The sequence below is a fragment of the Carcharodon carcharias genome, chromosome 18, assembly GCF_017639515.1.
Source record: "Carcharodon carcharias isolate sCarCar2 chromosome 18, sCarCar2.pri, whole genome shotgun sequence".
Taxonomy (NCBI): domain Eukaryota; kingdom Metazoa; phylum Chordata; class Chondrichthyes; order Lamniformes; family Lamnidae; genus Carcharodon; species Carcharodon carcharias.
Window position 1 is genome coordinate 88,668,057 of NC_054484.1, and position 20,768 is coordinate 88,688,824.

Here is a 20,768-nt window from a genome sequence, read left to right on the forward strand (position 1 = left end):
TGCCCTGACGACGTATTTCTTCCGTCAGGTGCATGGCCTGAATTATGACGTGCAGCTCCTGTTTATAGAACAGAGGGGCCTCGGTGGCTCCTTGCAGGTGTTGCCTGTCTTTTACCAGGACCTGATCAAAGTCTGGAATATGGTCGCCTTGCGACGCAGCTCTCCCCCGTCAGGAGTAGCGGCTATCGTCAGAGAGCCGCTGCTCAGGTATCCGCCCCTCTGTCCCTTTCAGTGGTTGCCGAGAGAAGGGCTGTGGCCGCAGGGGTGACCAGGATCGGGGACGTGCTGGGTGGCGGAGGACTAGGCTGGATGCTCCCGCAGGAGTTGGCGCGTCGCGCGTCTGTGAGTGTCCAGGTCGCAGCCGATGCCATCCAAGACCTGAGAACGGTCGTGTTCGGACCCAATGTTATTTTAGGTCTTGAGGTGGCCCAGGTGCGCGGTGGTCTTCCGTCTGAGCGTTCCCCTGTTTGGACAGAATTCCATATTGGCCCCAAGCCCCGAACCCTCCCTCGGGTGCTGGTGCCCCGCAATATGAGCTGCCTCGGGGACATGCCCTCTGTGCCTTTTGGCACGGCAAAGAGGAGCTTTTTGTACGGACTGCTGCTGCACACCTTCCATTTTCTCGCCCTTGTCCGCCGCCCAGACACGCCCCGGCGTGCCTTGTTGCTGTCCGGCGGCGGAGGCCCCTGATGGGAGGCCCTCTACGGAGGTATCCTCCCCCTTTCTATCGGGGACCTGGGTTGGAGGGTGTTGCATGCAGCAGTCCCCTATAATAGGAGAATGCATAGGTTCACGAACTCTCAGGACAATGCCCTTTTTGCGGTCTTGTGGAGTCCGTGGAGCATGCATATATAGGGTGTGGTAGGCTGCACTCCCTTTTTAGTTATTTGAAAAACCTGTTATTGATGTTTTGTTTGCACTAATGCCCCACGCTCCTGATCTATGGGCACCTGGTGCTGAAGGGGGTCTGGAAGGAGGAGGACCTCCTCGTGAACCTGCTCCTGGGCCTGGCCAAGTTGGCCATTAACAGGTCCAGGCAGCGGGCGATCGATGGGCGAGTCCCGCCCGATTGTTTGTCCCTCTTCTGCGGCTATGTTCGCGGCCGGCTGTCTTTGGAGAGGGAGCACGCGGTGTCTGCTGGCACTCTCGAGGCCTTCCATGCCCGGTGGGCACCGCGGGGACTGGGGTGTTTTGTTGACCCCTTTAATCACATTTTGATTTAAAGTTTGTAAGTTTCCTTTAAACTTTGTTCTTGGTTTTACAGCTGACCTGAATTAGGGGCTGTGCCTGATTTATCCCAATTTTGTTGATTTGGTTTAATTATTTTGACTCTATAAGAGTTACAGACAACAGCTGAGTGAAACCTAATTACTTAAATTAACCACAATAAAAATGGCAAGGTAGGTTTAGTGTTGCAGCTGTAGCATGTGGGATTTGGTGGTCACCAGTGTGATCCACAGCAACCACATCTGCACTAACTGTCTCTTTTTTTATTCATTCAAGGGATGTGGGCATTACTGGCTAAGCCAGCATTTATTGCCCATCTCTAATTGCCCATGAGAAGGTGGTGGTGAGCTGCCTTCTTGAACTGTTGCAAGTCTATGTGGTGTAGGCATACCCACAGTGCTGTAAGGGAGCGAGTTCCAGGATTTTGACCAGCGACAGTGAAGGAACGGCGATATATTTGCAAGTCAGGATGGTGACCCAGAGGGCTGGTCTGTCGAGCGCCTTCCTGTCTCTTGATCAGGAGAAGGCGTTCGACAGGGTGGATCACGAATACTTACTCGGAACTCTGCGAGCGTTTGGGTTCGGGACGCATTTTATCGCCCGGATCCGACTTCTGTACACCGCCGCGGAGTGTCTAGTGAAGGTTAACGGGTCCCTGATGGCGCCCCTTCACTTTGGGAGAGGGGTACGTCAGGGCTGCCCCCTGTCTGGCCAGTTGTATTCTATTTGCGTGGAGCCTTTCCTGCGCCTCTTGCGGAGGTGGTTGTCAGGATTGGTTCTGCGTGGGCCGGGCATCGGGGTGGTCCTTTCGGCTTACGCTGATGACGTGCTCCTTATGTTTAGTGACCCAGCTGACCTGCGGAGGATGCGCGAGTGCCAGGAGGTCTACTCTGCCGCTTCTTCTGCCAGGATCAACTGGCATAAATGTTCTGGACTCCTGGTCGGTCAGTGGCAGATGGATCCCCTACCCGAGGAGCTCAGGCCTTTCACCTGGAGCAGGATCAGCTTCCTCTACCTGGGGGTCCATCTCTGCCCTGCTGAGGAATCCTGGCCGGCGAACTGGCAGGAACTGGAGACGAAAGTCATCACTCGCCTGCGGTGCTGGACAGGACTGCTCCGAGTGCTATCTTACCGGGGTCGAGTTCTGGTCATAAACCAGCTGATCGCCGCCATGTGGTGGTATCGGCTGGTCACTTTGACCCCTCCCCTGGACTTTGTCACAAGAATCCAGAAATTGTTAGTTGTCTTCTTCTGGGACAAAAGATTGCACTGGGTCGCTGCTGAGGTTCTGAGTCTCCCGCTTAGGGAGGGTGGTCAGGCGCTAGTGTGCCTACGCACACAGGTGGCGACTTTCCGCTTTCAGACCCTGCAGCGATACCTTTACGTCAATCCCCCTCCGAGATGATGTGCCCTGACGACATATTTCTTCCGTCAGGTGCACGGCCTGAATTATGATGTGCAGCTCCTGTTTATAGAACAGAGGGGCCTCGGTGGCTCCTTGCAGGCGTTGCCCGTCTTTTACCAGGACCTGATCAAAGTCTGGAATATGGTCACCTCGCGACGCAGCTCTCCCCCGTCAGGAGTAGCAGCTATCGTCAGAGAGACGCTGCTCAGGAATCCGCCCCTCTGTCCCTTTCAGTGGTTGGCGGAGAGGAGGGCTGTGGCCGCAGGCGTGACCAGGATCGGGGATGTGCTGGGTGGCGGAGGACTAGGCTGGATGCTCCCGCAGGAGTTGGCGCGTGGCGCGTCTGTGAGTGTCCAGGTCGCAGCCAATGTCATCCAAGACCTAAGGACGGTCGTGCTCGGACCTGATGTTATTTTAGGTCTTGAGGTGGCCCAGGTGCGCGGTGGTCTTCCGTCTGAGCGTTCCCCTGTTCGGACAGAATTCCACATTGGTCCCAAGCCCCGAACCCTCCCTTGGGTGCTGGTGCCCCGCAATATGAGCCGCCTCGGGGACATGCCCTCTGTGCCTTTTGGCACGGCACGGAGGAGCTTTTTGTACGGACTGCTGCTGCACACCTTCCATTTTCTCGCCCTTGTCCGCCACCCGGACACGGCCCGGCGTGCCTTGTTGCCGTCCGACGGCGGAGGCCCCCGATGGGAGGCCCCCTACGGAGGTGTCCTCCCCCTTTCTATCGGGGACCTGGGTTGGAGGGTGTTGCATGCAGCAGTCCTCTATAATCGTAGAATGCATAGGTTCACGAACTCTCAGGACAATGCCCTTTTTGCGGTCTTGTGGAGTCCGTGGACCATGCATATATAGGGTGTGGTAGGCTGCACTCCCTTTTTAGTTATTTAAAGAACCTGTTATTAATGTTTTGTTTGCACTTCAGCCCCACGCTCCTGATCTATGGACACCCGGTGCGGAAGGGGGTCGGGAAGGAGGAGGACCTCCTCGTGAACCTGCTCCTGGGCCTGGCCAAGTTGGCCATTAACAGGTCCAGGCAGCGGGCGATCGACGGGGGAGTCCCGCCCGATTGTTTGTCCCTCTTCTGTGGCTATGTTCGCGGCCGGGTGTCTTTGGAGAGGGAGCACGCGGTGTCTGCTGGCACTCTCGAGGCCTTCCATGCCCGGTGGGCACCGCGGGGACTGGGGTGTTTTGTTGACCCCTTTTAATCACATTTTGGTTTAATGTTTGTAAGTTTCCTTTAAACTTTGCTCTTGGTTTTACAGCTGACCTGAATTAGGGGCTGTGCCTGATTTATTCCAATTTTGTTAATTTAGTTTAATTGTTTTAACTCAAAGAGTTACAGACAACAGCTGAGTGAAACTTAATTACTTAAATTAACCACAATAAAAATGGCAAGGTAGGTTTAGCGTTGCAGCTGTAGCATGTGGGATTTGGTGGTCATTGGTGTGATCCACAGCAACCACATCTGCAGTAACTGTCTCTTTTTTTATTCATTCATGGGATGTGGGCATTACTGGCTAAGCCAGCATTTATTGCCCATCTCTAATTGCCCATGAGAAGGTGGTGGTGAGCTGCCTTCTTGAACTGTTGCAAGTCTATGTGGTGTAGGCATACCCACAGTGCTGTTAGGGAGCGAGTTCCAGGATTTTGACCAGCGACACTGAAGGACTGGCGATATATCTGCAAGTCAGGATGGTGAGTGTATTTGAGGGGAACTTCCAGGTGGTGGTGTTCCCATCTATCTGCTGCCATTGTCCTTCGAGATGATAGTGGTCATGGGTTTGGAAGGTGCTATCTAAGGAACCTTGGTGAGTTTCTGCAGCGTATCTTGTAGATGGTACATACTGCTGCCGCTGTGTGTCGGTGGTGGAGGGAGTGAATGTTTGTGGAAGGGTGGAAGGGGTGCCTATCAAGCTGGTTGCTTTGTCCTGGATGGTGTTGAGCTTCTTGAGTGCTGTTGGAGCTGCAATCATCCAGGCAAGGGGAGAGTGTTCCATCACACTCCTAGCTTGTGACTTGTAGATGGTGGACAGGCTTTGGAGAGTCAGGAAGTGAGCTATTCACCACAGGATTCCTAGCCTCTGATCTGTTCTTGTAGCCACAGTATGTATATGACTAGTCCAGTCCACTTCAGTTTCTGGTCAATGGTAACCCCCAGGATGATGACAGTGGCGGATTCAGTGATGATAAGGGGTGGTGGTTAGATTCTCTCTTGTTGGAGATGGCCATTGCCTGGCACTTCTATGGCATGGATATTACTTGCCACTTGTCAGCCCAAGCCTGGATATTGTCCATTTTGACATGGACTGCTTCAGTATCTGAAGAGTCATGAATGGTGCTGAACATTGTCCAATCATCAGTGAACATCCCCACTTCTGACCTTATGATGGAAGGAAGGTCATTGATGAAGCAACTGAAGATGGATGGGCTGAGGACACCATCCTGAGGAACTCCTGCAGTGATGTCCCGGAACTGAGATGATTGACCTCCAACAACGACAACCATCTCCCCTTGTGCTAAGTATGAGTCCAAACTGTGGAGAGTTTTCCCCCTGATTCCCATTGACCCCAGTTTTACTAAGGTTTCTTGATGCCACATTCGGTCAAATGCTGCCTTGATGTGAAGGGCAGTCACTCTCACCTCACCTCGGGAGTTCAGCTCTTTTGTCCATGTTTGAACCAAGGCAGTAATGAGGTCAGGAGCTGAGTGGCCCTGGCAGAACCTAAACTGAGCTTAAGTGGGCAGGTTATTGCTGAGCAAGTGCCGCTTGATAGCACTGTTGATGACCCCTTCCATCACTTTACTGATAATCGAGAGTCGACTGATGAGACAGTAATTGGCTGGGTTAAGTTTGTCCCGCTTTTGTGTGCAGGACATACCTGTGTATTTTTCCACATTGCCAGGTAGATTCCAGTGTTGTAGCTGTATAGGAACAGCTTGTCTAGGGGCTTGGCAAGTTCTGCAGCACAAGTCTTCAGTACTATTGCTGGAATATTGTCAGTGTCCAGTGTCCAGTGCCTTCAGCCGTTTCTTGGCATCACATGGAGTGAATCGAACTGGCTGAAGACTGGCATCTGTGATGTTGGGGACCTCGGGAGGAGGCCGAGACGGAGCATCCTCTCGGCACTTCTAGCTGAAGATTGTTGCAAATGCTCCACCTTATCCTTCGCACTGAGATGCTGGCCTCCTCCATCATTGAGAATGGGGATTTTTTTTGGAGCTTCTTCCTCCAGTGAGTTGTTTAACTTTCCACCACAATTCATGACTGGGTGTGGCAGGATTGCAGAGCTTAGATCTGATCCATTGATCATGGGATCACTTAGCTCTGCCTATTGTATGCTGCTTATGCTGTTTGGGTCACAAGTAGTCCTGAGTTGTAGCTTCACCATGTTGACACCTCAATTTTAGATATGCCTGGTTCAGGCATGCCCTCCTGTACTCTTCATTGAACCAGGGTTAATCCCCCGGCTTGGTGGTAATGGTAGAGTGGGGGATATGCTGGGCCTTGAGGTTACAGATTGTGGTTGAGTACAATTCTGCTGCTGCTGATGGCCCACAACGCCTCATGGATGCCCAGTCTTGAGTTGCTAGAGTTGTTCAAAATCTATCTTATTTAGCACAGTGGTAGAGCCACACAATATGGTTGAGGGTATCCTCAATGTGAAGACGGGAATTTGTCTCCACAAGGACTACGTGGTGGTCACTCCTACCAATATTGCCATGGACAGATGCATCTGTGGCAGGCAGGTTGGTGAGGATGAGGTCAAGTATGCTTTTCCCTCTTGTTGGTTCCCTCACCACCTGCTGCAGACCCAGTCTAGCAGCTATGTCCTTTAGGACACGGCCAGCTTAGTCAGTTGTGGTGCTACCGAGCCACTCTTGGTGATGGACATTGAAGTTCCCCACCCAGAGTATATTCTGCGCCCTTGCCACCGTCAGTGCTTCCTTCAAGTGGTGTTCAACATGAAGGTGTACTGATTCATCAACTGAGGGTGAGTGGTAATCAGCAGGAGGTTTCCTTGCTCATGTCTGCAGTTTGAGTAACTTAGACTCCAGCTCATCAACTCGGAGCCAGAGTTTTAGATGCTGCGATGCATCGGGCGGGGGAATGTTACCTGGGCACTTTGCTAAAGGAGCCAGTCACACTTGTTAGGCTAGGTACCTTGGATATGGACTGTGGGTCAGGAGCAGCAGGGTGTGACTACGAATGAGGCGGGTACGGGGATCCAAAAGGTAGAAGTGGAGGAGCTTCAGCCCTTGCAATTGTCCAAGAAGTTTGAGGTCCTTGAAACTTGTGCTAACAAGAGTGGGGACTGCAGGGGGGATGAGGAAATTGACCATGGCACTGTGGCACAGGGAGCCATTCAAATGGGGGTGGGGTGGGGGTGTAAAAAGGAACATAGTTGTAGTACGGGACAGTATAGTTAGGGAGATACTGTTTTCTGCAATGTGAGACCCGTAGGCTGGGTTGCCTGCCCAGTTCCAGGATTAAGGACATCTCCTCAGGGCGGAGAGGAACTTGGAGGGTGAGGATTTAGTTGTTGTGGTCCATGTGGGTACCAATGACACGAGGTTCCACTGAAGTAGCAAGAACAGCTTAGGTACTAAATTAAAAAGCAGAACCACAAAGGTAATAATCTCTAGATTACTGCCTGAGCCACAAGCAAATTGTCATAGGGTAAATAAGTTGAATATTTGGCTCAAAGATTGGTGTGGGAGAAATGGGTTTCGATTCATGGGGCACTGGCACTTGCACTGGTGAAAGAGGGCACTGTACCATTGGGACGGCCTTCACCTGAACCATGCTGGGACCAGTAAGCCCTGCTGAATTGTATAACAAGGCTGTGGAGAGGGCTTAAACTAAATTGTTGGGTGTTGCAGGGTGGGGGGAGGGTTCATTTGAGGGAAGATTTGGAAAGTTAAAGAGAAAGGACAAGGCAATATTGCAGGATAGTGATGAGAGTATTGATAACCAGGGTGTGACAGGAAGAGAAAGAGCATACAAATATAAGAGTGCACCATCAAATAAGGCCAGAGTAGCAAAAAATGGTAAAAAGATAGAGCTTGAGTATTGTTGAAAAGAGAGACAAGGTGTCAAAGCTTTTGTCTTGAACCGATCAGGACAACTACAAGAATGCCAAATTTCAAACAATCACAACAATTTATACTACAGGAGAAAAAGGTGCTGATTGGTTGGCAAGTTGATTCTGATTGGCTAAGGAGTTGCCATGGAAAAAGCACTGGGGAACTAAAGGCTCCCCAGGCTCCTGGATTATTCAAAAAAAGGCACAAAACTTGGACATATTTCTTTTGATGCAGAGAATGAGTCCCTGTGTACGAAAGAATGTCACACTTAGCATGTGTAAATGAGCCACATTATGAGCTCAACTGATTATTTAAAATTGGCTGTTAGTGCAGCTATTAACATACTCAGAATTGTTCAGCAAGTGCTGCCCAATCGCAGAATCACATCTAACAGTAAATGTTTTGTTTTGGGTTTCATAAGCTCGGGTTGGTTGAGTACAGTCTGTACTCTGCCTTTCACAAACAACCAACGTTGTTTGATTTGATCAACCAATCATTGGGAAGTATAGCCTACGTACCTGGCATCGCACCAACACTGAAACAATGTTACTCAATTATGTGGTTGACAGAATGCGTTTTTGGGCTGACCGGAGCATCCTGATGTGGAAAATATCATTCATGTAGCTACTGCATAATAACAGCATGAAACGGCTTGTTTAACATGTTGCTCAAATTTCTGAGATACTTTGCCTTTTCAGGCTAATTTGAGGTAGATCAGGCACTTTTCAGGACCAAAAGTATTGTCCTTTGGCCCATTTACGAGGTTGAGATTCAAGTGAACAATGATCTGATCAGGATAGCCATTGTCCCACAGGATAGCTTTGATGCATTCTACTCTTGTGTTGAGCTTGCAAAGTGAGCAAGTGGCTAGGGCCCTATTTACAAGATTGGTATGAAGGCCAATCTTGTAGGGTGGAGCTATACAAATCCCAATGTTTATGTTGACAGGTGAAGGCAAGCTTGCAATAGATAGTAGTGGAGAAATAATTAGCGGATTTCTCAAATATCGAGGAAATTCAGGCTGCTTTGGTTCAAAAGAGAATTGGAGCGCAGGATGGTATGTACACACGGCTGCAGATTCAAAGATCGTGCAACTATTCAACTATAAAACATGCACAGGGAGGTGGTTAGGGCTGATTCCATAAAAAACAATGCAAATGATGGAAAAGTTGGCAAAAGCCATAGTTATTGCTGAGTATAGTTCTAAGCTTCAGGATGACGTAGACAGGATAATGAAATAGGTAGCAGAGAGGTGTGAAGTGATGCACTTTTAAAGGGGTAATATGGAAAGACAGTATACTATAATTCATGCTAGAACTTTATAAATCACTGGTTAGACCTCAACTGGAGTTTGGTTCCCAGAATTGTCCACCACACTTCAGGAAAGATATGAAGCCCTTAGGGTACAGAGGCCTACCAGGATGTTGCCAGGGATGTGTGACTTCAGAAATGATGAGAGATTAGAAAAGTTAGAACTGTTCTCCTTGGCGGGCTAATAGAGGTTTTCAAGTTGAGAAGGAGTTTTGACAGAGTAGCCTGAGAAAAATTATTCCCTCTGTCGAGTGAGTCAATAACTAGAGATGTATCGGACTGAATCATTAACTATTTTTCTCTTCATTGATGTCACTTGGCCAGCTGAGCATTTCCATCATTTTCTCTTTATACTTACGGCCCCTAGTTTTGGACTCCCTGCAAGTTGAAATATCATTTCTACATCTACATTACTGAACCCCTTCATAATTTTAAAGACTTCTCTTTTCTAGATAAAACAGCCCCAGCCAGCCTGTTCAATCTTTCCTGATTGTTGTACTCTCTCAGTTCTGATATCATCCATGTAAATATATTTTTGTAACTTCTTGAGTGCTGCTATATCCTTTTCACAATATGGAGACCAGAACTGTTCCACCATTCAGTATGATCTAACCAAAGTGCTGTACAAGTCTAACAAACTTCTCTGCTTTTCAATTCTATTTCCTCTAAAAACAAGCTCCAGTGCTTGGTTTGTATGTTTTATCACCTTGTTAAGTGGATCATTGAACATGTTTGACATCTTAATTTACTCTAGCCTTGTTTAAATCAGGACACAAAACTAACCAGCGTCCCCTGCCAGCCAGTCTTTCAGACGGGGGTAGTGGCGTTTGCATCTCCTCAGGCACTCTACAAATAGCCGCACATCATTCTCATTCATCTGCAGTTGCACAATCTCCAGCAGTTTGCGTGCCTTCTGGGGTGGGATCTTCTCAGTTCGGATTTCGTAGTAATTCTCGTGGGTCAAGAGGTGTGAAGCAATCATTTGGTCGAGTAATGGGTCTATATTGTACAGTGCAGATACCAGGACATCGTGTGAGCTCTGGAGGTAACTCTTCATGGAGTCTCCATCCTTCCCTATAGCTAAAGGGCAAAGAAAATAATGCTGTCCAGCAGAAGTAATACCATGTTTAATAATAGTCATTTGGTAGTACAGAACTTGAATACTGCTGGAAAAAGTGACATGCTGTCTAAGCTTGCCGTCTTGTGCTCATCAGGATAGATTGCAAGATTACCAACAGTAAGAGGAACAACAATTTATACTGCATAAGAAGTGAGTGTTGATGGTTGGCAAAAGGACTTTGGTAGAGACAGCAGGAGCTCATCCATGCATTGTGTCTTTTCAACTAAACAAAATCTTGGGGGACTGCCAGTCTCTGGTTCATTCCCCATGGCAATGCCATGACCAGAGTTGACCCTCCTGATTTGAATTTGAACAAAAGCTTGGCAGTTAACTGTTCCCTGCTGCTTTCTCCATTGCAACACCTCTACAATCAGAATCCACTTGCCAACCAATTAGCACCCTCTTTTCATGCAGCATGAACTGTTGTTCCCTTTACTGTTGGTAAATTCTTGCGATCTGCCCTGCTGAGTGCAAGACGAAAAGCTTTGACAGCATGTCCCTTCTTTCAACAATACCTTGCTTATTCTTTTTCAACTGCAGACCCCAACACACCATCATCCCAGCCAGAATAAGTCATGGGATCGCTGACCTCAAAGGGAAATTTGTTTCTCTAAAAAAATCCCCTGGCTCTGCTGCCTTAGTCTGAGACACTGCCCAAAGCAAACAGTGCAAGACCTGAGAGCACTGGGACATTAGAGAAAAAACAAAGTGTCACCTCAGCTTCTGGCAGCTACAGCACTATCATAGCCACAAGGTCACAAGGGTGAGGTTGAGAGGCCTAGTGGGCCTTCTGAAGCCCACTGGTCTTCTGATCATCACCTCACACTTGGGCAAAGGGGAGGCCTATACACAGTCTCTGTTTGGTGTAAGGTTTGCAAACCCTCCAGGATTCTCTTGGGCTCTCTAAGGATTGAAGATTAAATGCCAAGGTACCAGTGGGAGCAACCTGGGGGAAAAATAAAATCATGGGGTCATTTCAAAAAAAATTCTTGCAAGATTTTTTTATATATTATTTATAAGCATGACCAAATCATGAGGTGTTTCAACAGAGTAGATAAAGAGAAACTGTTTGGCGAAGGGTCAAGAGCCAGAGGACATCAATTTAAGGTGATTGGCAAAAGAGCCAAAGGCGACATGAGGAAAACCTTTTTTTTACACTGAGTGGTTAATATCTTCAATGTACTGCTTGAGGGTGTGATGGAGAAAGATTCAATCATGGCTTTCAAAAGGGAATTGGATAACTTTGATCTGAGGAGAAAAAATTTTACAGGGCTACAGGGAAAGAGTGAAGGAGTGGGACTAGCTGTGTTGCCCTTGCAAAGCGAATGGCTTCCTTCTTTGCTGTAACCATTCTATCATTCAATGTTGGAGATGGTGATGTGAAAACTATTTGACTGACAGATAATGAAGAAACTGTTCACTTTCCAATTGGCACGAGAAGGCAGGGCACCACGAGGATAGACGAGCCGGGTGACCGATGTGATTGCGAAGAGGTGGAGCATGGAGATGGCAGTAATGTGCTGGGACCTCCAGGAATACATCCAATCAAACTGGCAACTGGTGAGACCTGCACCTTGATTTTTTGACATCAAATACAACAGACACCAGGAACAACCCCCTCAGGTACAGTGTAAATACACAAGACAGGAACGGTGGTCCATTTCAAGCCTGATTTTTTTTCCTCTCTTTTGGAACAGAGGAGATTACTGGACAGTTATTCAAGATGTTTAAACTTGTGAAAGGATGGGATAGAGTGGATAGTAAAAACCTGTTCACAGTGATTGAGGGATCTGGAATTAAGGGACACAGGACATTAGAGGTTTGGGAAAAATGGTCAAAAGATTCCAAAAACATGATGTTAACCTTAAATACCCAGGGCCATGGAAATACAAAATGTTAACAGATATGGTGAATAAAAATGATAAACTACATGAGGGAGGAACAGTTTCTCAATATATCTGTCTGGTAAAGCTATATAATGAATAAATCATTTTAAAATAAAATGCACCAACTTACCTCCAAGCTGAATCCCTTCAAATTGTGCCATTATTCAGGGCAGCTGAAAACTGGTTTAATCTTTCTGTAAAGGTAAAAGTGAAGTGACCAAACTATGAAAATAAAAGGGAAGTACACAAATTACAGCTGAGTCTCTGCTCCCAGGTAGAGCCAGTTGCCCAACAAGGGCTATTATTTTGTGGTCTGAGCTCAGGCGTGAGCTCAGCTGAACGATGGGGAAAAAAAGACTTTCATCTATATAACATTTTCTCACTAATGTCCCAAAGATTTAACAGTCAATTAAGTACTTTTGAGGGTCATCACTGTTGTAATGTAGGAAATGTGGCAACCAATTTGTGCACAATAAGCTCTCTCAAACAGCAATGTGATAATGACCAGTGCCGGGTCATCCATTTTGGAGCTGAAAGGAATTGATCTGAGTAATTTTAACGTGGTGAAAAGCTAGGAATAGTGGAGGTTCAAAGAAGTGTAGGGATCCATGTACATGGATTACCAAAATGTAGCAAAAACAGCAATTCTGGCTGCATCTGTGGAAGGAACACAGGCTGGGTTTTAATGGAGCCTGGAGTAGGCTATGTGGTGTGCAGGTCTGGATAATCACAGGGGAGGCCGGGCGGTCCATTCATACCGGCAGGAAAACTGATCCCATCCTCATTTAGGCAGCAGTGGGAATGGGCTAACGCAGCGAATCTGCCCTTCAGCTAATTGTGCTCATTATTGAGCAATTTATAGGCCATTATCGCTAAACCCATAGGGATTTAGTGGTGGTCAAGGCTTGCCCTGAACTTGTGTGATTCTCCCATGCCTCCAGAAGGCCACCCAGCAAATTCCGTCAGGTGGCTTCCAAAGGGGGATCCTCTTATTGCCCGATTGAGGGTCCCGGTATCCCCTCGCCAATGACACAGCCCTTTCACCTGTCTCCGGGAATCCAGCAATTGATACCTGGTGAAGGCCTCCCTCCTGGTGGTACTGCCTGTGTAGAGCTGCCAGCCCCTGGTTGGACAGCAACTCGCGAGGGCCGGATTTCTGTCATACTGGAGACTTAATTCTGCTAGAGGCCCACGCTGCCCACTCAAGAGCCTGAATGCACTTAAATAGTCTCAGGCACCCCTTCGAGATATGACACAGGCTTCCCACTGGTGGGATGAACTTGCCCACAGAGTCTGATCTGATGAAATGTCATTGATATATACTCCGTAACGAGCCAGGAACTAATTGTTATGTTCCGGCGAGCCACATTTCACTGTTGCACTGCAATCATTTGCCAAATAACAACAGGCTGTAACTTCCTCAGAGTGGCAAACAGTGTCAGATTGCCACTCCGTGCCCACTCCCGCAGTTGGAGCGGACTGAACATTTGTGGGGGGGTGAGGTGGCTGGAATTTCAGGGGAGGGTGTGGGTTGGGTCGGGGAGTAAGAGTTAGGCCCACAAAGGAGGTGGGAGGGGCAGGGGTAGTCAGGTGAGGAGTCCAGTGCAAGTGGGGGGAATCCCATGGGGGTTTCAGCAGGTTGGGAATACCGCAGTGGGGAGTGAGTAGTCAGGGGTGGGGATGTCCCCTGGGGGATCAGTCTGGGTCTTTACAACAGTTACCCAGAAGTTAGAAGAAGTTTTAATTCTAACTTTTTCTGGGTAGCTATTGGTTTAACCCCAGTGGAACATCCAAAGTTTGCAACTTAAACCACATTTTCAGATGGTTTCCAGCACAGCGCAATTGTCCAGAGGAAGTGTGCACTTCTGGGCAATTGCCATGCAAACCTTTACCTGGGAACTTCCCAGAGGGATTCCCCAGCACATCTTTGGGGTACCCCACCCAAATCTGAAGCTGGGGAGCTCGGAGGTTACGGCCCATTGTCTATCAGTTCACCAGCTGCATAGAGAGCAGCAAGAAATACACTCAATGAAGCTCCATCATTTTGGCTCTAAAGTGTGATTATTTCTAACCTATGCGAACCAGAAGACGTAACAGTCATTGACCTGAAATATTAACTCTGTTTCTCTTTCCACAGATGCTGCCAGACCTGCTGAGTATTTCCTGATTTCCAGCATTTGGCTTCTGTACTAAAATGCAGTAGTCAGATACAGAACAAAAATCAAAAAAGCTACTGGGATGTTAGGCTTTAATCTAGAGGGCTGGAATATAAAGTGGAGTAAATGTTTCTACACCTATACGAAGCCTTTTTTACACTATATCTGAAATATTATGTACAGCTCTTGCCACTGCATCTTAGAAAGGATATATTGGCCTTGGACGGAGTACAGCACAGATTCAGCAAATATTTCAAGTTTCCACTGTTCAGTTCTCCACTGTTTCTATGTGTCAACTAAATGTTAGGAAGCCCAAAGACATTGTCCTCAGCACTATGCCACAAACTCTGTTTCTTAGCCACTGACTCCATCCCTGTCGCTGGCAAATTCTGAGGCGGAACCAAACTGTTCACACCCATGATGTTGTAATGGAGATGCACTTCCAACCATATACCCATGCTAGCGTCTAAGCTGCTGACTTCTAACTCCACAACATTACCAGAATCAGGCCTTACCTCAACTCACCTACTGCTGAAACCCTCATCCAGGCCTTTGTTACTTCTAGAGATGACTTTTCCTATGCTCTCCACCCTCCACAACCTTGAGTTCATCCAAAGCTCTGCTACCAGTATCCAAACTTCACCAAATCCTGTCCTTGCTGACCAACATTGGCTTCTAGTCAAGCTACAACAAAATTTTAAAATTCTCATCCTTCTTTTCAAATTAATCCATGGCCTCACCTCTCCCAATCTCTATACATCCTCTAGCCCTACAACCTACCAAAATTTCTGCATTCCTCCAATGCTGGCCACTTGTACATACCCAATTTTGATTGCTCCACCATTGACAGTTGCTTCAACACATAGGCCATAAGCTCTGGAATTCCCCCACTAAACATCTGCCTCTCATAATTTCTCTTCTCCTTGAAGAAGCTTGCTAAAACCAACCTCTTTGACTGAGCTTTTGGTTACCTGTTCTAATATCTAGTGGACTTGATGTCAAAATATTTTTGATAAAAGTCCTGTGAAACACCTTGGGATGTTTTTACTCCAGTAAAGGCACTTTATAATTGTGAGTTGGTTTTGTATTATTTGGAATATAGAATTTTGAAGGGTTAAAAAGGGATTGATAGGGTATAGAAACCAGGAGCAGGAGTAGGCCATTTGGCCCTTCAAGCCTGCTCCGCCATTCAATATAATCATGGCTGATCCCCTATCTCAATGCCATATTCCCGCTTTCTCTCCATACCCCTTGAAGCCCCTAATGTCAAAAAAATTATAAATTTCTTTCTTGAATATACTCGGTGACCTGGCCTCCATAGCCTTCTGTGGTAGAGAATTCCACAGGGTGATCACCCTCTGAGTGAAGAAATTTTTCCTCATCTCAGTCCTAAATGCCCTGTATCCTGAGACTGTGGCCCCTGGTTCTAGACTCCCCAACCAGGGGAAACATCCTCCCTGCTTCCAGTCTGTTTAGCCCTGTTAGAATTTTATGTGTTTCAAGCAGATCCCCTCTCATTCTTCTAATCTTTAGTGAATACAGGCCCAGTCGAACAAATCTCTCCTCATACGACAGTCCTGCCATACCCGGTATCAGCCTAGTGGACCTTAGCTGCACTCCCTCTATAACAAGTACATCCTTTCTTAGGTAGGGAGACCAAAACTGCAAGCAATACTCCAAGTGTGCTCTCACCGAGGCCTTGTATAACTGCAGTAAGACCTACCAGCTTTTGAACTCAAATCTTCTTGCAATGAAGGCGAACATATTATTTGCCTCCCTAATTGTTTGCTGCACCTGCCTGTTTACTTTCGTTGACTGGTGGGCAAGGGCACCCAGATCCCTTTCTACATTCACATTTCCCAATATACCACTATTTAAATAATACTCTTTCTTTCTGTTTTTTCACACTGAAGTGTATAACTTCACACTTATCCATGCTATACTGCATCTGCTATGTGTTTGCCCTCACACACACAACTTGTCTAAATCGCCCTGAAGCCTCCTTGCATCCTCCTCACAACCTCGCTCAGTTTTGTGTCATCAGCAAACTTTTGGAAATATTGCATTTGGTTTCCTCATCCAAGTCATTTATATATGCCATGAATAGCTGGGGTCCAAGCACTGATCCCTGCCGGACACCACTAGTCACTGCCTGCCATCTGGAAAAAGACCCATTTATTCCCACTCTCTGTTTCCGGTCTGTCAATCAATTCTTAATTCCTGCTAGTATATTACCCCCAATCCCATGTGCTTCAATTTTGCCCACTAGCCTCTTATGTGGGACCTTATCAAAAGCCTTCTTGAAATCCAAATACACTACATCCACTGGTTCTCCCTTATCTATTTTATTAGTTACATCCTCAAAAAACTCCAGTAGATTAGTTAAGCATGATTTCCCTTTCATAAACCCATGCTGACTTTGTCTAATCTCACTAATGCTTTCCAAGTGTATTGTTACCACGTCTTTTATAATAGACTTTAGCAATTTCCCCACTACTGATATTAAGCTAACTGGTCTGTAATTCTGTTTTTGCTCTCCCTCCTTTTTTTTAAATAGTGGGGTTACATTTGCCACCCTACAATCTGTAGGAGCTGCTCCAGAGTCCAAAGAATTGTGGAAGATGACCACCAATGCATCCAATATTTCCAGGGCCACTTCCTTTAGTACCCTGGGATGTAGATTGTCAGGCCCTTGTGATTTTTCAGCCTTTAATCCCATTAATTTCTCGAGAACCATTTTTTTTTACTAATTCTGATTTTCTTCAATTCCTCCCTTTCACTACACTCGTAATCCCTAACACTTCCGGGAAATTATTTGTGTCCTCTTTTGTGAAGGCAGAACCAAAATGTGTTCAATTCTTCTGCCATTTCTTTGATCCCCATTATAATTTCCCTCGTTTCTGACTGTAATGGACCTACATTTGTCTTTGCTAATATTTTTCTCTTCACATATTAATAGAAGCTTTTACAGTCAGTTTTTATGTTCCCTGCAAGTTTACTCTCATACTCCATTTTTCCCTTCTTGATTAATCTTTTTGTCAACTTTTGCTGAATTCTAAACTGCTCCCAATCCAAACATTTTCCTTGTGAGCAAGTCTAGGACAAGACAACATACAAGTAAAATTAACAGCAGGCCATTTAGGAGTCAAGTTAGGAAACAATTCTTCATGCAAAGGGTAGATTAAATATGGAACGCTCTCCCACAAGTAGATGCTCACTTTATAATTTTGGGTGGGGAGAGGAGATCAGCATCTAATTAAACGCAAACTGTGATCCAACAGAACACTCAAGACAGCTACTGTGGTTTCATTGCTGTAGCATGAGTAAAACAGTCTCACTTCTAGACATCTTTAAGTGACTAACTCTCAGACAAAGGGCAGTCTCTCATAGCTATCGAAAATTTTAAATCATGCATTCTGCAATTGCAGCCCTTACCTTCCCAAAATGTCACTGAACAAGCCAGACAGAAAGGGAATAGCTGTTGCTCAACTTCCTTGTCAGTAAGTTTGAATCTAGGTGGACAACCAAAATTGCACCCGCACAAAAAAACACAAGACATATTCAAACATCTGTTGTTACTCAGACTTGTCAGACTGTTAGTCAGCCTGCAAATCCTTCCACTTCTGCACATATTCTTCATGGGAGGATATGAAAGTAACCATTGTCACTGAAGTCAAGTTTGATGAGCTTTTTTGGCATAGATCCAAAAACGCTGGGCTCAGGGCTCTGGTTGTCTATTATACTAGCTTTGTAACCCGCACTCCCACCCACAGCCCCTGTAACCATCTCCACTTTCCCATGTAACCAGCCCTTGCCCCATCTTTGTAACTGCAACAATATGTTCTTGAACCAACAAGGGGGCATGCCATGTTAGATTTAGCAACGAGACAAATTTAGTTAATCCAATAGCCTAATAACCTAATTAGTTAGCTTAATAGTGGGTGAGCAATGGGTGCTTGAAAGGATGAAACATCTACTCAAGATTCTAGATTTCAGCAAGGCTGATTTCAGAGATTGTCCACAGTAAACTGGACAAGTTTGTTAATGGGTAAATTGACAATGGATCTTCAAAAAGTGTTCAAAAAATAATTTAACATGATACTGAGCCAGGTTATACTCCGAAGGAGCAAGAGATTTACTTGCTAAAATAACAGCCATACCAGATGACTACAGTAAGAGACAAACTAAAAGAAAACGTAAAATAAAAATGCGAAAAATAGCACAGATTCTGGCAAAGGGAGAGATGCAAAGAACAGTAAAACAAAGTCAACACAAAAAGTATTTACAATTACATCCGGAAAAAAGGGTTTGTGCGGACCCATTGAAAAGTGATAATGCTGATATTATCAGTGAGTAAGGAAATGGCAGACATGCTGAATAATTATTTTGTGCCTGAAGTTACAGTAGCGGAAGAGGTTAGCATACATAAGAACACAACAGAAGCAGTAACAGAAAATGCTAGAAAAACTCAGCGGGTCTGACAGCATCTATGGAGAGAGAAAAACAAAGTTAACGTTTCAAGTCCGTATGACTCTTCTTCAAACCCTTCGCCATATGGACTTGAAATGTTAACTTTGTTTCTCTTTCTCCACAGATGCTGTCAGATCTGCTGAATTTTTCCAGCATTTTCTGTTTTTGTTTCAGATTTCCAGCATCTGCTGTATTTGGCTTTTATAATAGGAGCAGGGTTAGGTCATTCGGCCCCTCGAACCTGTTCCACCAGTCAGTATGATCAGACTGATCTGATCTTGGTCTCAACTACACTTTTTCTTTCTTTATTCATTCATGGGATGTGAACGTCGCTGGCAAAGCCAGCATTTGTTGCCCATCCCTAATTGCCCTTGAACTGCATAGCTTGCTAGGCCATTTCAGAGGGCAGTTAAGAGTCGACGCCTGGAGTCATTTGTAGGTACAGCAAGTAATTAGGAAAGCTAATAGAATGTTAACAGTTATTGTAAGGGGAATTGAATACAAAAGTAAGGAAGTTATGCTTCAGTTATACAAGGCATTGGTGAGACCACATTCTGGAGCACTGTGTACAATGTTGGTCTCCTTATTTAAGGAAAGATGTAAATGCATCAGACGCAGTTCAGAGAAGGTTTACTAAACTAATAACTGGTGGGGGTGTTGTCTTATAAAAAAAGGTTGGAGAGGCCAGGCTTGTATCCACTGAAGTTTAGAAGAGTAAGAGGTGACTTGATTGAAACATATAAGATCTTGAGGGGTCTTGACAAGATTGATATGGAGAGGATGTTTCCTTTTGTGGGAGAATCTAGAACTAGGGGTCACTGTTTAAAAATAAGCAGTTGCTCATTTAGGACAGAGGAGAAATTTTTTTCTCTCAGAGGGTTGAGAGTCTTTGTAACTAGCTTCCTCAAAAGGAGATGGAAGCAGAGCCTTTGAATATTTTTAAGGCAGAGGTAGATAGATTCTTGATTGGCAAGGGGGTGAAAGGCTATCAGGGGTAGGTGGCAATTTGGAGCAGGCTCGAGGGCACAAGTGGCATACTCCTAATTTGTATGTTCATATGTTCAAACTTACCATGGGGGAGGGCATTAAATAATGCCCCATCAATTCCTTTTGGGTCCTGCTTTTTTCTGATAAAACTGCTCACTATTCCAGGGTCATCTGGAATGCAAAGATAACCCCCCTTTATTCTCTCTCTACTACAAAGTGTTTCCTTAAACCCCTCTTCCCTCCACCCTCACATCCAACAATTAGATGGAGCTCATGGACTTGTCACTTAGATTGAGGTGATCTGATCAGGTGCCTTTGCCATCTCCCTCACTCCCACTGCCCCAGATTGCCAAATTTCATTTGAACCACTCCACCTCACTCCTGGATTCATATCTTTCTCTAGTTTCTCTCCTACCCTCTTCTCTATGTTCATCTTGTCCAGGAGATCCACCTCCTGCTCCCTCAATGCTATTCCCACTAAACTGATCACTCAATTTTTCCTCCTGGCCCCTATGTTAAGCTGATATTGTAAATGGTTCTCTTTCTTCAGGCGTTGTTCCTCATGGCGATCCATGACAAACAATTCTACAGAAAGCGTAAGCAGCCAAAGGAACTCTGGATCAAGATTATCGATCTGGAGGCCAAACTGCAGACACTGCACAACATGAGGGAGGATGAGAAATATCTAGATACTTTATTTCAGAAGACAGTCACGCCTCTTAGAATAGGGTCGTCTGTTTTGGTCAGCAGTGAGGGACAGAAGGATGTGACCGTTAATGAGGTAATGGGACCGAGCAGGCAGTAGTGGAAGACTTTGCAAATTGTCAAACAGGTTTGAGGTGCTCACAATCTGTGTGGACGAAAGCGAGAAAAAACCATCCATCTACAAGATGGATGAGCAAGCTGGCTATGGCACCATGGTACAGGGAGCTGTTCAAGCGGGGAGAGCAAACAGAAATGTAATGGTAGCAAGGGACAGTATAGGAGGAGGATTGTCACTGTTCTCTGCAGCAAAGGGCTAGAGTGCAGAAGGCTGTGTTGCTTGCCTGGTGCCAAGGTTCAGGACATCTTCTCATAGCTGGAGAGGAACTTGCAATGGGAGGGGAAGAATCCAG

At 46.1% G+C, this 20,768-nt stretch overlaps 1 protein-coding gene across 3 annotated transcripts in view; it reads right to left on the reverse strand.

The window, feature by feature from the left end:
- Positions 1-17,710, reverse strand: part of LOC121290358 — a 51,892-nt gene extending 34,182 nt beyond the window's left edge. For all 3 annotated transcript variants that reach the window (XM_041210728.1, XM_041210727.1, XM_041210725.1), the window contains exons 1-3: positions 17,632-17,710; positions 12,171-12,234; positions 9,818-10,114 (exon numbers count right to left, since the gene is read on the reverse strand). In XM_041210728.1, coding sequence (XP_041066662.1) covers positions 9,818-10,114; positions 12,171-12,201 — 328 coding nt within the window. In that variant the 5' untranslated portion in view covers positions 12,202-12,234; positions 17,632-17,710. The remainder of the gene's footprint in view (positions 1-9,817; positions 10,115-12,170; positions 12,235-17,631) is intronic.
- Positions 17,711-20,768: the final 3,058 nt, after the last annotated feature.